The following is a 23,845-nucleotide window of genomic DNA, read 5'->3' as shown; positions in this document are numbered from 1 at the left end:
CGGCCCTCGTCTTGTTTAGCGAGGTTCCGTATCTTGCGGAGGTCACGGCTGATCCGACAGATTTTCTATACAAACAAATTGTATCTGAGCGATACCGCGAAATCCGATGTCAGTATAGTACTTTTTTTTTTTTTTTAACCGTTGAAAATGGCTGGAAAATATATATGATTGGATAATCCAGCAGATGAAGAGATTCAACGAATGTTAGTCGAGTCCGATAATGAGAAGATGAGACTGATTTAGAAGATGATGATTATATGAAAGTTCGTTCGCAAGATTCATCAAATCCGAACAAGATATGAATTAGAAGAGTATTTTCTTGGAAAGGATAAAGAATCAACATGGAGGAAAAATCCAATAAGAAGACAGATTAGAAGACAGCCGCAAACTTCATTTAGTTCAGAGAAAGAGATGTTAAACGAATAGACAAAACAGAATTGAAAGCATTTTAGGCCTGTTATATCTTGCTGGTTTTCATCTCAACAATCAGCTAAATTTTTATTCTATACATTTCTTTGTTCAATAATTTCTAGATTGTAACTGAAAATATATAAACCATCATGTATGATATTTGCAGTTTTGATTTATTTTATTTTTTCTGAAAGTTTTATAGCATTTCAGCACATACTAGTAATGAGTGTATCTCTCAGATACACGCGACCTAAGTCGTAATTTTTTCAACCGCGACCTCCGCAGGGTTAAAGAGGACAGCAGATAAAAGTCGCTCTGGGTATACGAATGGAGGATCAAGATAAAAATGTCGTTGTGGGTAGATGAATGAGGATGAATGCGACGTCGCTGACATCCTCATTCATCTATCTACAACGACATTTATGCATCCCCGTTTATCTGGCCACAACCAGCTCGCGGCTTGTTTAGCGAGGCTTTCGTATCTTGATTTTTACGGTATAGTCTCCTCTCGGTCCATCTATCTGGTTACGGTACGCTCGCTCGTTTAGCGTATCTTTGCGGCCGAGGTCCACAAGAATCTGCTGCACACAACAACGTCAGTACCATCATGGATGTCGTGGATTGTACCAAACACATATCACAACGTAACCAATACAAGTAGCACACAGGTGGATATATAAATAAAATATATTTCTATAAATATAAATAAACCACCTCATAATTATAGTATAATACAGCGTTTCTCAATCTAAGCCCATGGACCATTGAAATGACTAAAACATTCGATGGACCTCGAAGTTATATAATTAAAAAAAAATGTGGGGATTGCCAAAATTTGGGAAAAACTCTGCCATTTATAACATACTAAATCTGAATGGCACAGTTTTTTTTTTCCCAAATCGAAACGTAATTTATTACATTGGACGTAAACAATGAAAATGTATCATCATTGAAGAAAGTTACAATTTTTTTAAAATAATTAAATAATGCATTTTGAGCTCGAAAGCTCAATTAACTGTTCTTTTTTCGATAACGAAAGGTCGTTCTTGTGACATCAATCCTGCAATGGATCGCGAATCCACAGACATTTCTTATAAAAGTTATTCGGAAAATATGTTTCAAAAGTCTGCTTCTGAGTTTTGAGGGGGATCACAAACCCTTTCCAGAAAATAAGAATCGACCAGAATGTGACTTCCCACTAAAAAGGATTCCAATGTTGGGAAAGGCACTGTTCAGAGATTTTCATGCGACTACGTTTTTGATCTGCCGTGAGCAAGGGCGGCACCCATCTTGCGCAAAGCTTGCACACGCAATATTTGGCATGAAGAATGCAATATATCTTATGTCCTACACGTTCTTTTTGAAATGCCTATAGTCATTTTAAAAGAATTTCATCGCCATCCATGGTCGAGGACGTGAACTTTTCAGAACACCCTCTGTTTTTTCCCCATCTTTTATAGCTGGAAGTAGCCAATTTTCCCCGATAGAATGAGGTTTCGCTGTTTTCGCTATGCGCAAACTTAAGCGATAGGATGCTTCCAGTGCCTTGCTGTTAATGGAACCCATGGGCGAAACTATATTTCCCATATTTTAATGTCCTAAAACGTCGCTGATAAATTTCAATTGGCTCATTTTTCACCTCACAATGTTTAGTTTCTAAAGGTGTTTTTCAGGTTTAATGCACTCGTTCGACAACCCTTCATAACACAAAACACATTGAGGTTTCCGTTCACTTTCATCTCCACAAAAAGTAAACCGGAATTCGAAATATGTACTGTAACATTTTCAAATGTATTTTTGCTTTGAACTGCTTGTTTCTTCTACTTTAATGGTATCAGATTTACTCGCCGTTGCAACACGTCTATCACAAATTAAGGTTAGCATCACTTGTTTCATTGGCTTTTCCTTTCAAATCCCTACTTTTAAGCCACTTTTCCATTATTAAAAAAAAAATTCTGAAAAAATATATAAATACCCGGGTTAACTCTTGACACCCTTGCTCAACAAGATATATTGAGCCTTGATATAAAAGATCTTAATTAATTTAAGTCTGCCTGCGGACTTTTATATATATATATATATATACATAAGGAAATTACAAAACGAAACATATATATATATTTCGTTTTGTAAAAAAATCTAAGTTTCTCGTCTCCTACATAGTATGTACTGCTTGTTTTGGTTACGTTTGGATGTTTTTTTTTTTTTTTTTTTTTTTTTTTTTTTTTTTTTTTTTTTTTTAACTGTCCATTGTATGGAAACCGACGCAACCAAACAACCCACGACATCCACCAGTCGTTCCGATGTTGTCTGCGTATGGCAGATACGGTGTTCGACTGCATTTTCCCGCCAACGACGGTACGGTAACTAGCCAAGAATATGGAGTCATGACGTGTACCGTTTGAGTGGTGATAGCAAGCACGAAACGAATACCTATCTGATTTTTTTACTTCATTTCTGGTGTGGTGGTTTTATTTATATCCTCCTGAGCTGCTTGTGTATTTGTTAAGACACTGTCTTCCTCCATGGATCGGTGCGTCACTGTGACGTCTGCTTGCTGGCGTCACAGTGACACATGTTAGCAGTGACGAGGCGACTGCTAACACATCACTGCGGCCCCAGCGGTCTCCCATAGACTTCAATGCTAAAAAAAAAAAACGACCTTTAGAAAGGAAAGAGTCCCTTCTAAAAAATGGATTAATTCAAAAACTAAGAATTTACCGGATTTCCAGTCGGTTGCCCTATGTCACTCCAAAGGTAAGGGATTGTGTGTCGTGCAATTTTGTAATTTTCCAAAGGAAGCAAAAACCGCCCCCAGATACCCCATCCAGTAACTCCTACTATAATATACCGTGTATCGATGTTACGTTTGATCCTTGCATCGAAGAACTGTTAAATATATCACAAGATGTACTCCATAAACTAATTAATGTCAGATGATCAATACTGAAGAACAATGGTGTTGGATTCTGATTATATAGAGAATTGGAGTAATTATTATTTGCTTCAGAATCCAACATGATCTCCCATCACATAGGCTAGACTTGTAAATATTATTTAATGTAAACAACTTATTTTAGAATTGAATATTCATATAACTACCTTAATTTTGTCTAATATTTAATTATTTAATCAAAGCTATATGTATGAATAATGAAAAGACTGTATTAAATATTAATAAGTTATTTTATTTATTGTTATGTCAATATTTTAGGAATTGTATCTGATAAATTAACTGCGCATTAATTGAAATATAAATATTCTTTATTTATTCCCGTTTGCGAAAGTTTAACGTTATGCAATAGCTCAATTTTATTATATTTTGTTTTGTTGTCATGGAAACTTATGTAAGTGAGCGAGCACGTTTTGGAACACCACGTAAGGATTATTGAAAAGAGTTTTAGAAAGAAATGACGTGAGCAATTTAGGGGAAAAACAGATATATAAGCGACGAACGCTGGAATTATTAATGAGGAGATTAGAGATTTATATTAATGAGGAGATTAGAGATTTATAAGAGAGAGATTGGTATTAGGTTGGAATCGGGCATTCAGCATTCGGCAATCACAGTGCGATAATAGAGAGTCGGCAAGTCACTCGAGCAACTAAATAAAGTCTACAAGTCGAGAAGCAGTTAGCTAATAAGTTTCGCAATAACAAATAAAGCAACGGAAGATAGCTGAGTGACTACTGAATGACTTGCGATACTTTAGTTGAGATTTATTTTCAGGGCCGACCTTTCAAGGACACACTGAAACGTAAAGCTTAGTAAGAAGTAACTAGAGAATAAATAGAGGCAACAGAGTTGTGTTTAATGATAGCGGTGTTTAGAATTATAGTGAAAAAGGAATTATTTGAATGCCTGAGGAATGAACATCTGTACATATAAACCCCAAGTTAAGGAATTATTGTGTATTGCCCTAATTCAAGAGTGATCAGTAGTGATTCATACAAGAGCGTCTGATTATATGTATTGTGCCGTGAATTAATTCAGTTAATGCTTAGAAGATTTATTTTAATGAGTGCTGTTTATTGTTAAAAGTGTTTGCGGTTATAAAAAGTGTTTGTGTATAAATTGATGAAGATAGAAGATTATCGGTAAGATTATTCCAACCTTTAGTTTTCCTATATAGAGAAGTGTGTGAGTTTCATCCCAGAATTTCCTTATGTTAACAGTAACTATCGCGAAGATTAACTGAAGCGAAAAGTTGAAAGTGTTTACTTGTAAAGCGGTGTTACTGCGATTTTATTGTATTTTGGAACTTAAGGAATTGTGAGAAGTCTGTAATATAGAGATAACAGTTTTGTCTTGTTAGAGTTTGTATGACTGTATTATCAGAAGAGCTGAAGTGTTTGGAGTATCTTAATTGGTATTTTGAACTTATGTGCATAAATTGTGATCCTAAATTAAATGTTTGTTTTTGTTAATCAAAAGTTGTATTTTGCCTGAATCTCTTTTACTGCACCATTCATAAAATATTCGAACCAAAGCGGGTGAATTAAGTTAGTTAAATATACTCAGCCAGTATATATTTTAAGGAGAGATAGTTGTGAGTTGGTTTATCTTCAATTCTTGAACTAATTCAGATATAGAGTGGCGCAGTCTATAAATATAAATTTTCTCTTTATTGAATTAGAAACCAACTAGCAACTATTTTCAGGTTAAGAACATCGTAGTAAATAACATGACGGATCCAGAGTATAGATTAAGAGGAAGTAGGATCCAATAATGGGGAGGTTTTGAATAGCTATTTTAGGATAATCATTATTCTGCTTTTATATCGTGTTATATTAATAATAATGATGTACATTTTATTCCCTAATAAGGATTAGGCGAGTCCTTTAAACCCTATTTAACTTTTGGAGAATGAGTGGGCGGTTCAATCTCCACCCGTAGCCATTCAGAGATAGCTAACCCATGTCTATCACTAATTATAGGCGGCCACCGATGAAGAGAAAGGCAAACAAACATTGATTAATATGAGTAAATTAAATATTTATTAGAGAACTATTGAAATTATTATATATTAAAACCTTTTATTTACATTTTCTTTTTTTTATTTGCATTTGCATATGTAAAGTTTCGAAATTATAAAATATTTAATTGTATAATATTAAATACAACCTGCTAATCTTCAAAAAGCTGGTTAAGACAAAAATGTCCTTGGCTAATCCCTTAAGGGATGAAAGGCGTTTCAGGATTAATTATTATTATTATTTAATTAATGTTTATAAACGTATGAATTTTACAATTTAAAGAGCCATGCAGATGTGTAATGTTAGAAAATCGATTACATCACTAGCAGTTATTATTCAAGCAATGCAGGTTAGTTTATGAACCTACCAGACTTCATTTGGAGGAGATAATTGAAAAACACTATTTATCTTTTTTTCTTGTTGTTTTTGTTTTAAGTTGCATTTTTTAATATTGACATTATATCGAATTTTTTAAATTTTACTGTAAATCAAATATATAATTTTTTTCTTTCTTTCTTTTGTCTTTAGAAGAAAAATTAGCGCATTCTCTCACTGATTTCCTGAGTTCACATCACCGTATTTTTCCCTTTCTGGATTCGTCATCGTTCTAATTATTACTAGAAAGACAATTGAGTAATTTTGCTGTTTACGAAGGATACAATGGCAGAAGGAGACACGAATCACAACACACCTGAAGACAGTCTGTCACGTATGATGGGAGACCTGAGTTTCTACGATGTCACCTTCTGCGTGGGACCCGATGGAACTCATGTTCCAGCTAACAGACGTTTGGTATCCAAAGGAAGTGCTATCTTAGAAAGATTGCTGCAGTGCGATATCCCTAATTCAGTGGTAGATTATATCGAAATAGATGACGTCACTGTAAGAGGATTCATACATATGTTGAGGTAAGAGGGGCAAAAATATTCTTCGCTGACATTAAATTGACACGTATTACTGATGTTACTAATTATATATTGTTTAATTCCTTTATTTTCTCCTTCTGCAGGTACTTTTATGTGAACTCACCTCAGCTGAGGTCACTGCAAGCGGCCTTTGACACCATTTGTTGTGCCAGGAAGTTTTCTTTAACAGAACTCGAAGAAAACTGCAAAAATTGTATTAGAAACCTTCCCCTGACCACTGAAAATATGTGTACTCGACTTCAGTATGCAATACAACAGAACCCAAGAGACCTTTGCAAATGTCATAGATTCATCGACAGAAATATTCAGGCCATTATTCGCACTAAAGATTTTCTGGAATCTGAATCTAGCATAGTAGAATTCATCGTAAAAAGAGACTCATTAAACATTTCATCTGAATTGGATCTCTTTTGGGCTGTGTGCAATTGGGGTGAAGAAGAACAGCGAAGGAGGGAGGGACTGACCTTGAAAGATGCTCTAAGCTCGATTTTACCTCATATTCGATTGAAGGTCATGGATAGGTACGAACCAGTGCCGCTATCTGAGTTACCTCCAGCAAGTTTTATGACATGGTCTGATCTCAATTACAAAAGACGTTGTTCATCTAGCATATTTAACAGAATACACGATGATTTTCAATCGATAATATTGCCCAACGCAGGCTTAACAGATGGAGAAACAGATGAACATAAGGAACTTTCAGTAACCATTACAGTTAAAGAAGGATATATCTTCATCCTTGGACTCCGCATGTTTTTCAAAGATTTGGATTTGTTACCAAACGAGCGATTAAGGAGAGGACTTAATGTTAATTGCCACATGATTATAGGTAACCACAATACAGGCATACGTTTAGAGGAAATCGTTGATGGTAATTGTATTACATATGAGATGAATCCACCTTGTTATTTAAATGTACGAGAAGAAAATGTAAGTATCAGATTTACTGTCTTCGTTGAAGATGGTAGAATGAGAAGAAAATGGAAGCAGATTAGAGGGAATCAGGTAATTGAACTCAGATGTCCTCCAACAAACCCGATTTTTACCATCACGAAATCAATTTCGCAGTCTGACATTGAAATGTCACTTATGTGGACACCTTAAGGGACATCTTTAATTAAGAACATATTGTCAATGACCTGCTCACATTTTTTCAGAGCTATCTGTGATCAGTTTGAGACTTGGAAAGTAGACTGAGAAATTGTGAATAGGTTTGTTTTTTTTAATTGGTTCCTCCTTAAAGGTTTGACCATTTCTTACATCTTAACAGAAGGATATTAATGTTGTGAAGAACTGACTTATATTTTGTTGGATTATTTTGGTGATGACGTTATTGTTTCAACCTGTTTCCGATGTTGCTGTCACATCAGTGTCTTCTGTTGTCATATGAAGAGCTTCTGTGATCGAGACGGATTACTGCTAAACATACTGCATCACATTTTCCAAGGGAAGTTGGTGTTCTGTGTCAGTGGTGAAGCCAACTGGAGACCGGTGAGCAAGTAACACCAAACCAGTAAATATACTGGTTTCTAGACAGATTTAGTGACTTATAAGTAGATCAAGACAAGGCTAATCCGATTCCGAAGGTTACGTTATCTTAAGGTGTACAGAATATTTTGAAACTTTTTTGAGTTTCAGTTACATCTAGTTAATAACAACGAATAAGTAATACCGTTCACATTTATAGAAAAGATTTGTATACGTTTTGTGGATCTGGAAAAGTCATATGACAAGGTTTCAAAATCACAGAAAAAGTTTTCAAAACGCTAGCGTCATATGGTGTCAATGGGTTTTGAGGTTGGTTTATCTTTTCTTGGTGCAAGAACAGCAAAGGTTCCAGCAATGTATAAATAGTCAAAGAGGAATTAGTAAATAATATGTATGCACAAAAATTAAGTTAAGCAATGCAGTAGGTACATATAAATAAAATTACAGTGGAATGTGTTTGTACAAATTAGTTCTTTGTAAAAGATTAAAAATATCAAGCAATCTGTCTGAGTCTGATGCCTGAGTGTATATGGCTTGGCTAGAATGGTAAAAATTTCATTCCCCTCTCGTGTGAAGTGCTGGCCCTAGACCAGAATACGACAAATAGTAACACGCCGATTACATTTTTAACATGCAAGTGGATCATCAGTCCTGAGTAAATTTGTAAGGTGACTGAGACCTATGCGAAGCCTAGCAAGAGCAACTTCCTCTCTTCTCTTTATACGTTGACTAGAATGTCAATGCTTAATTTCAGGTTTAATGTCATATAATTTGTTTGTTAATGCTTCCTGCCATGATGACTTCCATTGAGCAATTAGCTTTGATCATATAAACTGTCTGTAGTCTGTATATGTTACTGTCAATCAGTACGTGAAGAATGTATGAGCTGATCTAGCAGCTGCAATCTTGTTTCCCCCCTAATTCCATCGTGGCTGAGAATCCAGCACAACCGAACTTCAAAATTAAGGGGTTTTATTATGTACAACAGGAGTAACACCTCACACCTCACTGAATGTGGATTATACATAGGAGAGGAGTGTACTTCCTGCTCTGACTTGGAAAATTCTCCCGGAAAGAAAATTTTTAATCGATACACGAGGATGTTCCTCCTGTGTACATGGAACGTTATATTCAGCGATATATAATCTAGAGTTGAGTGCTAAGTCGGTACTTAGAACTGAAGGGAGAACAGGAAGATGGTTTGATGGAAAATAAGTTGTAAGACGAATGCACAAGGTTGCATTAGATCTGATTATGAAGAGAACTGCCTTTAAATCTGAATATCTGAATATTTCTATCAAAATAGAAATGTCAATCTCTGCACTTTTATTTATGTAGATGTTCGTATATCCTCGTAAATAAATCCCATACAAATCTTCAGCATTCCTTTAAAAATAAGAAATTAAAATTTTGTATGGGAATAATTAACTGAGACTCATGATGACTTCTGAATTACGTTAATGAAAAACAAATAATATATCCTGGCATTGTATTAGGGTAATTTTATCGCAAATTACTTTATTTTGAATTTACTAGATGGCAGCACCTCCGGCCAATTTTCACGAGAACATAAATGTTAACCACAAATACGTCATAACATCGTGTTAAATAAAATACTTTTAACTTTGTCAAATGCTTTTTCAAAGTCAATAAATGTAATATGTGTTTCGAAATTGTATTCTCTTCTTTTCTCTATTATTAATTTTAGGCAAAAGACCGGGTCTATTCATGATCGTTCTTTTCTAAATCCATTCTGTACTTCTGAAATGAAGCTTTCGGAATATTTTATTAGTTTGTTATTTAAAATTCTGCTATATATTTTGTAACAGGAATTTAGAATACTTATACCTCTATAATATTTAGGGTCATTTCTACTACCTTTTTTTAAAGATAGGAATCATTATTGCTTTTTTTCCATTCTATTGGTGGGTTGCTTGTTGAATAGATTTTATTTAAAAATAAGAGACTTTCTTTGAATCTAGTTCCTGCATATTTATATAGTTCTAAACCTAAGTTATCTTCTTGAGGTGATTTTCCATCTCTTGTTTCTTTCAGGCCAATTTCTAATTATTCTTTAGTTATTTCCTTTAATTTTCATTAAATCTTTGCTACTTATCTTTTTGAAAATATTTATCTGTCCACAATTCTGTATAGAAATTTATAAATTCTAATTTCAATTCGGTGTTTAATTTTACGCTTTCTTTAGTATCTATACTAAAATTTTTAAAAATGTTATACACATTGCGTCTTATATTATACAAATCATGTTTTAAATTAGAAACAAATGTGTTCCATGATTCTCTTTCTTTTCCTGACTTTCCTTTTAGCTATGGCTTAACCATCTATGTTATGCTTCTTTTTTTATTTTGATTATTTCTTTGATTATTAAAAGAAAGACAAATACTAAATAACATTCTAAAAGCTATCACAAGTATATATGAAAATAATCAAATTCAAATAAGATTAAATTATTAACTATCATATCTGAGAGAGATAAACCAAGAAGTCTGGCAGGGTTGTCTCCTTTCATCAACTCTTTTTAAGATTTATCTAAATGAAATAATAATAAAAATAAATAAAAATTTCCACCAAGGAGTTAAAATTTCTCCTACTGTGAACCTCAAACAATCTCCATTTTGTCGACGACCAAATAATAATTACAGATTCTGAAGATAATTTACAGAAAGCTATTTTAGATCTAAATGAGATAGCCAAAGCTTATGGTATGATAATATCAACGGAAAAATCAAAATCTATGGCCTTTAAAGGACAAGATCCAGCAAGAACTAAAATAGTAATAGATAACAAGATCTTAGAACAGGTGAATTCATTTAACTACTTAGGATGTACGATCACATGAAAATGAAAAAGATATAAACCTAAAAATCACGAAATATTTAAAAATAACAGGTGTAATTAACTCTATATTTAAACCAAACCTAGTTCAAAAACAAACCAGACTGAAAGTATACAATACATTAACCCTACCAGTCTTAATGTATGGAAGCGAAATCTGGACAATAAAACAAAAAGACAAACAAAGATTAAAAACAGCAGGAATAAAGTTTATGAGAAAAACTGCAAAGTATACCCTATTTGATCACAAAAGGAACGAAGTGATTATGAAGGAATTAAACCAGAAATCATAATAGAAAAATTAAAAAAAATATAAACATAAATGGATGGAACACGTCCAAAGAATGAAAACAGAAAGATTACCAAAACAAGCCTTAAAAGTACAAGCCATTAGGAAAAAGAAAACCAGGACTTCCTCTTAAAAGATTCAACGATGACTTCTAACGCCGGAACAGGCCACTCTTGGCGTAAATTCTTGATAAGCATGATGATAATGATGATGACTATATTAGGGTAATTTAATCGCAGATTAGTTTATTTTGAATTTACTAGATGGCAGCACCTCTTGCCAATTTTTACGATAACATAAAACTTAACCAAAAATACGTCATAATATCGTTTCATGTCTTCGTGAATCGCTAGAAGTCAGCGTTTATGTTATTGCAAGGAGGAGGAGTGTCAATATGTACGTTTTAGATCAGTGTTTTCCAACGGCCGGTCCATGGACTGGCAGCAGCCCGCTAAATAGAGAGGAAGGCGCGTGGGCTAGACGCTCGTATAACTATTACGGCTGCAGTTAATCAGCATGCTTTTAGATCTTGCTGTTTCACTACATTATTTTTATTAAACACATTTTCATCGATTTAATAATTTATGGAATTCTTTAGTTAGGCATCTTAATAATAGCAGCTTGCTGAAATATGACACAAAGAAGGTAACATTATCTGAGAATGTTGGACATCAATTAATTTAAAAAAACATCACTGTTTGCAATACAAATTGATGAATCAGGAGACGTTTCAAAAAAGCCAATTTGCTTTGTTACGCTCGATACATTGACTTTATTGTTGAGGACATAAAAGAAGAGTTTTTATGTTGTTTAGAATTAGCTTCGCATGCAACAAGTTCAGAAATTTTTAATGCGTTAAATACGTACATTTGTAACCATAATTTGGATTGGAAAGACTGCGTTGGTATATGTACTGATGGAGCAGCTAGGTGTAAGTAGGTGCAGAACACGAGCACTTATGACATCATGCTGAAGTAAGAGGGGTTATCCCGCTGTAGAATAGTCATCAGATTGTTTGAATTAAGGAACAGAAGTAGAAATATTCTTGACTGAAAGAAAGGCCACTCTCAGTGTGTTTCCAACACACAATGGATTGCAAAATTTGTTTATTTAAGTTTTTATATGTGATTGACTTAAATTTAAGTTTGCAGGGAAGTATGAACAAAGGTATTCCATTTATATAAGAAAATTGAGGGATTCGGAAAGAAACTGAGATTTCGGCAAACTGAAGTCGAAAAAAAAATTATATTTTTGTGTCTTCTTTTGATTTTACAAACACACAAGAGTTAGATACGAATAACTTGGATACGATTATCTGCCATCACTTAAAATCACTGCACGATGCATTCCCAAAATATATTCGAGAAATGAATTTGCAGATGACCAATCCTTTCACAGAGCTTAATAAAAATAATTTAACTAACAAAGAACAAGAATGTTTTTGGAATGAAGTCCAGATTTCGTCATTAAGAGCAAATTTTGGAACCACGAATTTAAATCACTTTTAGACTGAAATTAGGAACAAATATTCAAGTCTTCATAAGGCAGCAATGATCTGTTACTAGCGTTTGCAACAAGTTATTTGTGCGAATCAGGATTCTCGGGAATGTCAAGTATGAAGCCGAAATTAAGAAATGGTTTCATTGCAGGACCACGTCTACTTTATAAGTCACAATACACGATATGATGAATGGATTATATTCAAATAAAGTGGCATTGATGTTCTTATAATATTTTTTTTTGTACTTTTTATATATTTCTTGGCCAAAAAATTATCAGAGATTTAACTGGTCTGCGAAGGGTTGAGAAACGATGGTCAAGATTAGCAATAGCAAATTCCTTGGATAATACCGTAGGAAAATACGAAACAAACAAAAAACTTCCAACCATTTGTAAGCCTGTACGGAGATTTTTTATGCTATGAACATAATTGCTGCTTAAAAAGTTTTTTCTGCCAATTTCAGGCCAGTTGTCTGGATCACATTTTGATTTTATGACAAATAGTAAAATAATTACGGAAAAAAATACATATAAGAAGGGTATTTGAGTTGTGCAAATTTCGAAAAGGCATATCAAGGTGTCAAGAGAAAAACATGTTCAGAATGTTACAATTATAGTGAAATTGGGACTTCTATCGTGCAATATGTACACTACATGGAAATAAGTCAACGGACACCATAGTGTGAGGAACAAACAGCCATGGCTCCAACCTTAATAAAGCGTAGGACCACCTTTTGCTGCGTTTACTGCAGCAATACTTCGGGGAATACTTTCCACGAGCGAAAATAGCAACCAATCGGAATTTTGGACCATTCTTCAAGAGGCACAACACGCATCCTGTGGTGTGCCTCTTGACCTCACCGGATGCTACAGTTTAACCCACGTTCAATAGGTTTGAGATCAGGGAACTCTATGGAGTCAATGCAGTTAGCTGCAGCCTCTTAACACGATCCATTGTCTTGTTGAAAGAGTCAATTGTCATTTCAGTAGAAATGCCACAAAGTAGGAATCATTGAACTGTTCAGAATGTTCAGATACCTCTCGGAGTTCAGTGTTCATGGCATCCCAAATAGAAATCCGAGGTCAAACCAGGAAAAATAGGATTATACCTTTACACCACCTCCTCTGTATTTCATATTTGGAGTGACGCACTCTACCGCGCGGTTAGCCTAGTGGCTTTGCGCTTCGCAACCATATGCCTGGGGAAGGAGTGTCCCAGGTTCGATTCCCGTTGTAGACGTGAGGAATTTGAGGATCTTTCTCCGGCATAGCCAAGTTAGCCGGTCTTCGGTGCGGTCAGTAGGGTTTTTTCCGCCAGTTTATCTGGCGTTTTTCATCCCGCAAACAGGCAAACCGGCCCCGTGAACATACGCCTCTACAGTCAAAAATATATCCCCCCCCCAGCGGCAGACCAGGCGACGGGTCGGTTGGGAGTAGTACTAACAAGAAGTCGCATCTAAAAGTAACACGCGGACCCTGCATAGGAAGCGGGAATAACGCGTAGAAGAAGAAGAAGAAGAAGTGACGCACTCTGGTAACATATGTTTACTGGGCATCCACCACACTAACCCCAGTCCATCTGTCTGGTAGAGGGTATAGCATGATACGTCGCTCCATAATAACACGGCTTTTTATGCTTCTACATCCCATTGTACACTCTCTTTGCACCTACTGAAGACGACGCTGCATGTTGATTCTGGTAATGTGCAACTTGCATATTGGGGTCCTAACCTGGAAACTCCATGTTGTAAGCCTTGGTTCTAAATGAATACTGTCAAGAAGGGGGCGAGAGTTAGATTTTTCTCTCATAGGGTGGTGCAAGATTGAAATGGATTGCCACTGGGTGTGGTGAGTGTAGAGTGTATGATTGAATTCACGTGACACCTTCATGGACTCATCGGTCAAGGGCACTCCACTACACACGTCTCACCGTTCTTCCCCACTACTTAATACTCCTACTATACAAAACTATACATAAATGCCATCTACAGTCCATCACGCAACGACAGTATTTTTCATCTGTAAATGCTTGTGTTCTAATGATCGATTTGCCTGTATGCGGGATGAAAAACCCGAATTTCGTGGATAAAAAAAAGTTGCTACTTCCATATGAGATCGGTACAATTAATTGAAACAGCCCATACAACTATTTCTCTCGTTACGACGAGAATCGAACTCAGTCCTTTTCCAGTCGAAGGGTCCAATGAACCAAATACCCGTTATGTTATGCTCGTATTTCTATATATTTAAATTATCATTGAAAGCCTGTTTTCATATGATATTATTTATTATTATTTTATTTTATTTTTTATTTATTTCAAGTAAATGTCTGCAATAAGCATCGAGATTTAAGCACATTAGTCCTACTTCCTCCCTACAATCTGGAAATAGGACAGTCCTTGAAACGTCATCTCCACTTCTATTCGTGAATTTCTCTTGCAATTTCAGAGCATGCGCAGTTCAGATCGGTTGTTCGAATTTTGTTTTGCCGTGCGTTTTTCCTGTAGGTTGTGGCGGTGTTTTCTTTGTAAAATTCGATGCAGTAAGAATTTTTTTCTTAAACTTTGCATCGACTTTTACAGAGCTCACGAATGTTGTATACAGAAAAAATTCTTGATTTTACGCTACTTGCGGAAATTTTGTTTGTATATAAAGTTTATATTAACGGTAGTTATAATTATTTATTGGGCGTGAATCGAAACACCATACAAGTACGTATTGAAATGGATTGTTAAGCTGTGTACTTCAAGGCCAATGCCTTTGAAAGCGGCCTGTAATTTTAGTGGTTCCTAGTTGAAAGAAAGTTTAGAAGCCTTATTTGAAACTGTATTAATGTGTTAAAGTATCCTAGTTTAAATAAATGTGTTTAATATACTAAAGAATGTGTATTCACTGATCCTTCACAAACCCCGTCCTTCCATGGTTACCAGGCAACTACTGCATAACAAGCAGAAATGAGTAATGTCGGCTTGTGAGCCAATACTCTGTGTGCTTATCGATGCCCCATAGGCCACAATATTTACAGAAAAACGCAAGCCTTGTCAAAAACTGAAAAACATCGCTTGGTTAAACGCTTTATTGAGATTGGAAAAGAAATCCAAGTGACGTCATAACTCAACCAGACCTCTGCGCATGTACATTGAGCCATTCCGGTCATTTCGTTTATTTCTCCTGTGTGGTTGATAAAGGCGGGAGATGTTCAGTCACATGACTCACATCTATCACGTGGCGTTTTAATATTTTTGTGTTGTTCTGGAAAGCGATCAGCGACAGCATTTGCTTCAGGGAACTGTCAACTTGCTAGAAGAGATAGTATAGCGATTAATTTTATATATGTCTACTAAAGGTAAGTTACGCAGAATATGTGGTATTTATATTTACAATTGACAAAGCGTGGCGGTTAATGTTTCCTCTAGAAATTCCAAAATTAGCATGTCATGCAATTTCTTACCTTTTAGTGGTAACAGCGCAACTCACTAAAATTTCCGCTCGTTACAGTTTGGGAATTAATCCGTTTCGACAATCGGACTCCTTCCCATTCAACGGGCGGTTGCTTAACATGGTGACCTATGGGAGACCGCATCGGACGCATTCATGCGTGAGCTGGTCCCTGGTCTTCGTTCGCTTACGGAAGTGACGTTACAGGAAGGGGATGAAACGGAAGCGACCTGACCATATCACGGTGTGGCTCGGTTCTCTCTGCTGGCAAGTGGGGTAGCGGCTGTGGTCTCTGCGGCGCCTTGGTCCCTGGTAATGATACGTTCGCTTGCGCGAATATGCGGCCGATCACACGCGGCCCTCGTCTTGTTTAGCGAGGCTCCGTATCTTGCGGAGGTCACGGCTGATCTGACAGATTTTGTATACAAACAAATTGTATCTGAGCGAAGCGAAGCCGATGCCAGTATAGTACTTTTTTTTTTTTTTTTACCGTTGAAAATGGCTGGAAAATATATATCAATTGGATAATCCATCAGATGTTGAAGAGATTCAACGAATATTATTCGTGTCCGATGATGAGAATGATGGAGTCGAATGAGAAGATGATGATTATATGAAATTTCGTTCAGAAGATTCGTCAAATCCGAACAAGATATGAATTAGAAGAGTATTTTCTTGGAGAGGACAAAGAATCAAAATGAAGGAAAAATCCCATAAGAAGACAGTCGCAACTTCCGTTAGCTCAGAGAAAGAGATGTTAAAAAAATAGATAAAATATTGAAAGCATTTTAGGTCTGTTATATCTTGCTGGTTTTCATCTCGACAATCAGCTAAATTTTTATTCTTTTTATTTCTTTGTTCAGTAATTTCTAGATTGTAACTGAAAATAAATAAACCATCATATATGATATTTGCAGTTTTTTTTTTTAAGTTTTATCGCATTTCAGCACATACTAGTAATGAACGTATCTCTCAGATACACGCGACCTAAGCTGCAATTTTTTCGACCGTGACCTCCGCAGGGTTAAAGAGGACAGCAGATAAAAGTTGCTCTGGGCATACGAATGGGGGATCAAGATAAAAATGTCGTTGTGGGTAGATGAATGGGGATTTAAAGATTATCCAAAATTTGATTATCCAAAAAGACTCTACAACAAGATTCTCTTTTCTGATATACCACATCGACAACGTGATGACGACGTCCAATACATCAGTACAATTACGATTCCATTTGTCAGCAGCATTTCCAAAAAATTAGCTAACCTTCTAAAAGCACATAATATTAGAGTAGCATTCAAACCAATCAACACTATTCGGAAATTTTTAAGATCATCGAAAGATCCTCATCCATTCTACAAGTACTCTGGAGTATATAATATACCTTGCTCGTGTGGTATTAGTTACGTAGGTCAGAATTCTAGAAGCTTCGAAACGAGAAAGAAAGAACACATAGGATATGCCAGAAACAACAGACAAGACATTTCAGGCCTTTCGTGCTACTTTGCCTCTACTAACCATCACATTGAGTGGGATAAGAGCCTTATGCCAAAAATAGAAGATAACTACCATTCAAGAACCTTCAACGAGGCTGCTATTGTCACCCGTTCAACAGGAAACCTGAATAGGAATCAAGGTCTAACCTTACCAGAAATTTGGAAAGCTTTAATCAGATCAAAACATTAAAGAAATGAACTTTCATGACAATTACATCATGAGCCATAACGAATAAACCACGTTCCCTAGACACGCGCATTGTCTCGCTCAATACTAATTTTTTGTATGAATTAGAACCATCAGTTATAACCTAGTCTCTTACCTTCATATAGCTTACTAGTTTGCATTCCCTGAAGATGCCGATAGAAAAATTTGCGAAACATGTTGGACGATAAAATAAAGCTACTTGACTAACATTATATAAAAAAAAGATAGAAAAAGTAAAAAAAATCCACACCATGATATAATTATGTTACTACTTACTTTTAATGAGATGGTTGAGCTTCTCGGTCCTTGCAGAGTTGCTGGATATCTGGCTCAATATTGGTCAACTTCAGGCGAAGATCGGCACACACACTAAGACGATTTCTGTATTTTGTTTTTATTTGAAAAAGCGATGGAAATCTTTTCTCACAAAGGCTGTAGAAAACTGCATGGCGATTTTCAATGCTTCTTCAGATAACTGAGGGCATTCACATCTCACTGAAGGTGAGATCTAGATTCGAGTCAAACCAAGGTCACGGAAATGCATTTTAAGCGTACTGTCACTCGAAAGCTCCATTAACTGTTCTTTTTTTCGATAACGAAAGGTCGTTCTCGTGACTGCAAGCCTGAAATGGATCGTGAACCCACAGAAATTTCTTATAAAAGTTATTCGGAAAATGTGTTTCAAAAGTCTGTTTCAGAGTTTTGAGGTGGTCACAAACCCTTTCCAGAAAATCAGAATCAACCAGAATGAGACTTCCCACTCTAAAAAGGATTCTAATTGGAAAAGTACATCAATTACACCAATTTTTTCTCGAATTTAGAGAAAAAATTGGTGTAATTTGCTCCATCCGAACAAAAGCCCATGCATTTTCCCACTGGATCCCTTTGTGGGTTATGTAATTATTGAGAGTGTGAAATATTTCTTCTCCAGTTGTTCGGGATGACAAAGTTCTACCAATCAGAACATCGTCATGAATGCTGTTATGATGCGCATATCTTATGTAGCATATTAACCGCGCATCATCTGTAACATCAGTAGCCTGTAATAGTCTGTAACAGTGACCGAGAAATATTATTCCGATCTTTTAACCAGACTAGACGAAAAAAATTCTTTGGCGCTGATCAACCGGCTTCTATCCACTGTTTTGACTGCGGTTTGGATTCTGGTGTGTAATGGTGAATCCAAGTCTCATCCATAATAATAAATCGACGTACAAAATCAGTTTTATTCTTGTTAAAACTCTCCAAGCACTGTTCAGAGATTTTCATGCGACTGCATTTTTGATCTGCTCTCAGCAAGGGCGGCACCCATTTGCACAAAGATTGCTCACAGCAGATCAAAAATGCAGTATTTTGCATCAAGAATGCAATATATCCTACACGTTCTTTTGAAATGCCTATAGTCATTTTAAAAGAATTTCATCGCCATCTGTGGTCGAGGACGAGAACGCTTCAGATCACCCTCTGTTTTTACCACATCTTTTATAGCTGGAAGTAGTAAATTTTACCCAATAGAATGAAGTTTCTCTGCTTTTGCTGTGCGCAGACTTAAGAGACAAGATGCTTCCAGTGCCTTGATAATAATCCAACCCATGGCCGAAACTATATCTTTCCCTTGTTTTAATGTCCTAAAGCGTCGCTGATAAATTTCAATTGGCTTATTTTTCACATCACAATGTTTAGTTCCTAAATGTCATCGGTGTTTTTCAGGTTTAATGCACTTGTTCGACAACCCTTCATAACACAAAACACATTGAGGTTTCCGTTCACTTTCATCTCCACAAAAAGTAAACCCGAATTCGAAATATGAACTGTGATATTTCCTACTGTATTTTTCTTTGAATTGCTTGTTTCTTCTACTTTAACAGTATCAAATTTACTCCTCGTTACAACACGTCTATCACCAATTAAGGTTAGCATCACCTGTTTCATTGGCTTTTCCTTTCAAATCCCTAGTTCTAAGCTACTTTTCCATTATTAAAAAAATTCGAAAAAATATATAAATACTGGGGTTAACTCTCGACACCCTTGCTCAACACTTAGCACTCCTGAAGATATACTGAGCCTTGATATAAAAGAGGGGTAGAATGTTCATGGAATGAACATTCTGCCCCTCTGGTTAACAATTTTTACTTACTTCTTCAATTTTAATTTGTTTTGTTTCGATATTCAAAATATATATATTTATTTAATTAAGTCTGCCCGCGGACACAGTGGTATAACATGAACACTACATGGATAACACTTTGGGAATTACATTGTGGGTTGGAGCTAATCCTTGCACCAATATTCTTGACTTTATATATATTATATGTATATTAGGAAGGATCTGGTATAACAGGATGTCGGAAATTTTTTGCTGAGGGCATAGCAAAGTCGTCAGAGAAATAAGGCAATTGGTTTCCGTGAGAAGCGTGTCTATTTGTGTGTGAGGGGGGAAACAATAATGCCTTAGTTACAGATAGTTATCGGATATGAGTTACGGAAATGTTTATTGTATGGAGGGGAGGATGGGCAAGGGGCCACCGTGATGTCGAACCAGAGTATAGTCGTAGTTCGTTTTGGGCAGATGAACGGGGATGAAAGATAAAAGTTGTTATGTCTTAACTCATGAATGGAGAAAGACACTGATCGGTTCCTCTCTGATTTTGATACCTTTCATTTATCATATGTATATATATATATATATATATATAAGAAGCGATTAGAGACAGACACCTTTAAGTGCACGAATGCACAATTTCGAGGGCAACTGTTAAGCACTTCGTAGATTAAAATGTGATATTAACACTACCTCATGTTCATCGCTCTGTAAATACTGCTCTACAAGTCGCCCGCGAAAACATAGACCCGAAGCGCCACCTTACTATAGCTGTTGTACTTACTGGCCATCTTCGTCTACTTCGTTGCCAGCTATAGGGAGTTAGTTGCTGTTCGTTTTGTAAAAAAATCTAAATTTCTCGTCTCTTAGATAGTATGTACTGCTTGTATTGGTTACGTTTGGATGTTTTTTTGTTTTTTTTTTTAAATTGTCCATTGTATTGAAACTGACACTACCATACAACCCACGACATCCACCAGTCGTTCCGATGTTGATAGCAAGCACGAAACGAATACCTATCTGATTTTTTACTGCATTTCTGGTATGGTGGTTTTATTTATATCCTCGTGAGTGCTGCTTGTGTTTGTTAAGCCACTGTCTTCCTCTATGGATCGGTGCGTCACTGTGACGTGTGCATGCTGTAACGTTCACTTCATCCCCCCTTCTGGTGACGGCACTTCCGTTGGCGAACGAGGACGAGGCGACTGCTAACACATCACTGCATCCCCAGCGGTCTCTCATAGACTTCAATGCTAAAAAATACTTAAATACTTATCACAGAACTATTGAAATTATTATATATTAAAACATTTTAGTTACCTTTTCTAATTTTTTTGTTTGCATTTGCATATGTAAAGTTTCGAAATTATAAAATATTTAATTATATAATATTAAATACAACCTTGTAATCTTCAAAAAGCTGGTTAACACAAAAATGTTCTTGGATAATCCCTTAAGGGATCAAAGGCGTTTCAGGATTAATTATTATTATTTTATTTAATGTTTATAAACGTATGAATTTTACAATTTAAAGAAACCTGCAGATGTGTAATGTTAGAAAATCGATTACATCACTAGCAGTTACTATTCAAGCAATGCAGGTTAGTTTATGAACGTACCAGACTTCATTTGCAGGAGATAATTGAATAACACGAATTATCTTTTTTTCTTGTTGTTTTAGTTTTAAGTTGCATTTTTCAATATTGACATTATATCGAATTTTTTAAATTTTACTTGAAATCAATTATATAATGTTTTTCCTTCTTAGTATTTAGAAGAAAAATTAGAGCAATCTCGCACTGATTTCCTGAGTTGGCATCATCCTATTTCCCCCTTTCTGGATTCGTCATCGTTCTAATTATTACTATAAAGACAATTGAGTAATTTTGCTGTTTACGAAGAATACAATGGCAGAATGAGACACGAATCACAACACACCTGAAGACAGTCTGTCACGTATGATGGGAGACCTGAGTTTCTACGATGTCACCTTCTGCGTGGGACCCGATGGAACTCATGTTCCAGCTAACAGATGTTTGGTATCCAAAGGAAGTGCTATCTTAGAAAGACTGCTGCAATGCGATATCCCTGATTCAGAGGTGGATTATATCGAAATAGATGACGTCACTGAAAGAGGATTCAGAAATATGTTGAGGTAAGAGGGGCAAAAATATTTTTCGCTGACATTAAATTGACTCGTATTACTGATGTTTCTAATTATATAACGTTTAATTCCTTTATTTTCTCCTTCTGCAGGTACTTTTATGTGAACTCACCTCAGCTGACGTCAGTGCAAGCGGCCGTGGACACCATTTTTTGTGTCAGAGAGTTTTCTTTAAGAGAACTCGAAGAAAATTGCAGAAATTTTATTAGAAACATTCCCCGGGCCATTGAAAATGTGTGTACTCTACTTCGGTATGCAATACAACAGGACCAAAGAGACCTTTGCAAATGTCATAGATTCATCGACAGAAATATTGAGGCCATTATTCGCACTAAGGATTTTCTGGAATCTGAATCTAGCATAGTAGAATTCATCGTAAAAAGAGACTCATTAAACATTTCATCTGAATTGGATCTCTTTCGGGCTGTGCGCAATTGGGGTGAACAAGAACGGCAAAGGAGGAAGGGGCTGACCTTGCAAGACGCTCTAAGCTCGATTTTACCTCATATTCGATTCCTGGCCATGGATGAGGACGAACGTATGCAAGTGTTACGATCTGAGTTAGCTCCAGTAGGTGTTATTACAAGGTCTGATCTCAATTACAAAAGACGTTGTTCATCTAGCATATTTAACAGAATACACGATGATTTTCAATCGATAATATTGCCCAACGCAGGCTTAACAGATGAAGAAACAGATGAACATAAGGAACTTTCAGTAACCATTACAGTTAAAGAAGGATATATCTTCATTCTTGGACTCAGCATGGATTTCAAAGATTTGGATTTGTTAACAAACGAGCGATTAAGGAGAGGACTTAATGTTAATTGCCACTTGATTATAGGTAACCACAATACAGGCATACGTTTAGAGGAAATCGTTGATGGTAATTGTATTACATATGAGATGAATCCACCTTGTTATTTAAATGTACGAGAAGAAAATGTAAGTATCAGATTTACTGTCTTCGTTCAAGATGGCAGAATGAGAAGAAAATGGAAGCAGATTAGAGGGATTCAGGTAATTGAACTCAGATGTCCTCCAACAAACCCGATTTTTACGATCACGAAATCAATTTCACAGTCTGACATTGAAATGTCACTTATGTGGACACCTTAAGCGACATCTTTAACTACGAACATATTGTCAATGACCTGCTCACATTTTTTCAGAGACTTCATGAGATCAGTTTGAGACTTGGAAAGTAGACTGAGACATTGTGAATAGGTTTGTTTTTTTTAATTGGTCCCTCCTTAAAGGTTTGGCCATTCCGTACATCTTAACAGAAGGATATTAATGTTGTAAAGAACTGACTTATTTTTTGTTTGATTATTTTGGTGATGACGTTATAGTTTCAACCTGTTTCCGATGTTGATGTCACATCAGTGTTTTCTATTGTCATATGAAGAGCTTCTGTGATCGAGACGGATTAGTGCTAAACACCCTGCATCACATTTTCCAAGGGAAGTTGGCGTTCTGTGTCAGTGGTGAAGCCAACTGGAGTCCTGCACTCAATTATCTCCACCGGGAAGTATTCCATGAGAACTCCAGTATCCTTTGGAGTTTCGGTGGAACTAATCCAACTAATATTGGATTCATGATCCAGGAAAACAGTTCTTTTTATGTTACTAACTTATTCAAATGAGGAATTTTAAAACTTATGTTAGAAAATATCAGTAGATTATATTTATAAACATAATTTGGCATCGTTTACAAATGATTTTCATTTTAAGTTACGATTAAATATACCATATTATCATGCCTCGATTTTAACGAATTAAAATGTTGGATCATAAACAAATTGTATTTCCAAATTACTTCGATGACTCCTCAAGCGAAAATTAAGAAGTATTATTTGCATGCAAATATAATTTAAGAAGTTTATGTAAATAACCTTTGATCAATTCCTAGAAAAATGCTCTCCAAAATGTGCTGCTTTTGTGTATCTTTTTAAGTTTCTGTGTATCTTGGACAGTAGTTTTTTTTTTTTTTCT

The 23,845-nt window shown here is 35.7% G+C and overlaps 1 protein-coding gene across 8 annotated transcripts in view; it reads left to right on the top strand.

The window, feature by feature from the left end:
- The window catches only part of LOC150098617 (BTB/POZ domain-containing protein 3-like), a 37,416-nt gene extending 13,786 nt beyond the window's left edge, over positions 1 to 23,630 (top strand). For 4 of the 8 annotated variants that reach the window (XM_090405033.1, XM_090405035.1, XM_090405034.1 and 1 more), the window contains exons 2-3: positions 5,917 to 6,296; positions 6,398 to 9,340. In XM_090405033.1, coding sequence (XP_090261159.1) covers positions 6,049 to 6,296; positions 6,398 to 7,418 — 1,269 coding nt within the window. In that variant the 5' untranslated portion in view covers positions 5,917 to 6,048 and the 3' untranslated portion in view covers positions 7,419 to 9,340. Of the gene's footprint in view, positions 1 to 3,032; positions 3,169 to 4,250; positions 4,510 to 5,916; positions 6,297 to 6,397; positions 9,341 to 15,256; positions 15,794 to 21,455; positions 21,843 to 21,943 lie in introns of those variants that run through there. The other 4 variants (XM_090405036.1, XM_090405032.1, XM_090405038.1 and 1 more) reach the window with 4 other exon arrangements.
- The last annotated feature ends 215 nt before the right edge of the window (positions 23,631 to 23,845 follow it).

Source organism: Typopeltis vanoorti, chromosome 15, assembly GCF_054136105.1.
Source record: "Typopeltis vanoorti isolate ZY-2024b chromosome 15, IOZ_Tvanoo_1.0, whole genome shotgun sequence".
Classification (NCBI taxonomy): Eukaryota; Metazoa; Arthropoda; class Arachnida; order Uropygi; family Thelyphonidae; genus Typopeltis; species Typopeltis vanoorti.
Note: the sequence above shows the minus strand (reverse complement) of the source record. Positions and strands in the feature narration are given on the sequence as shown.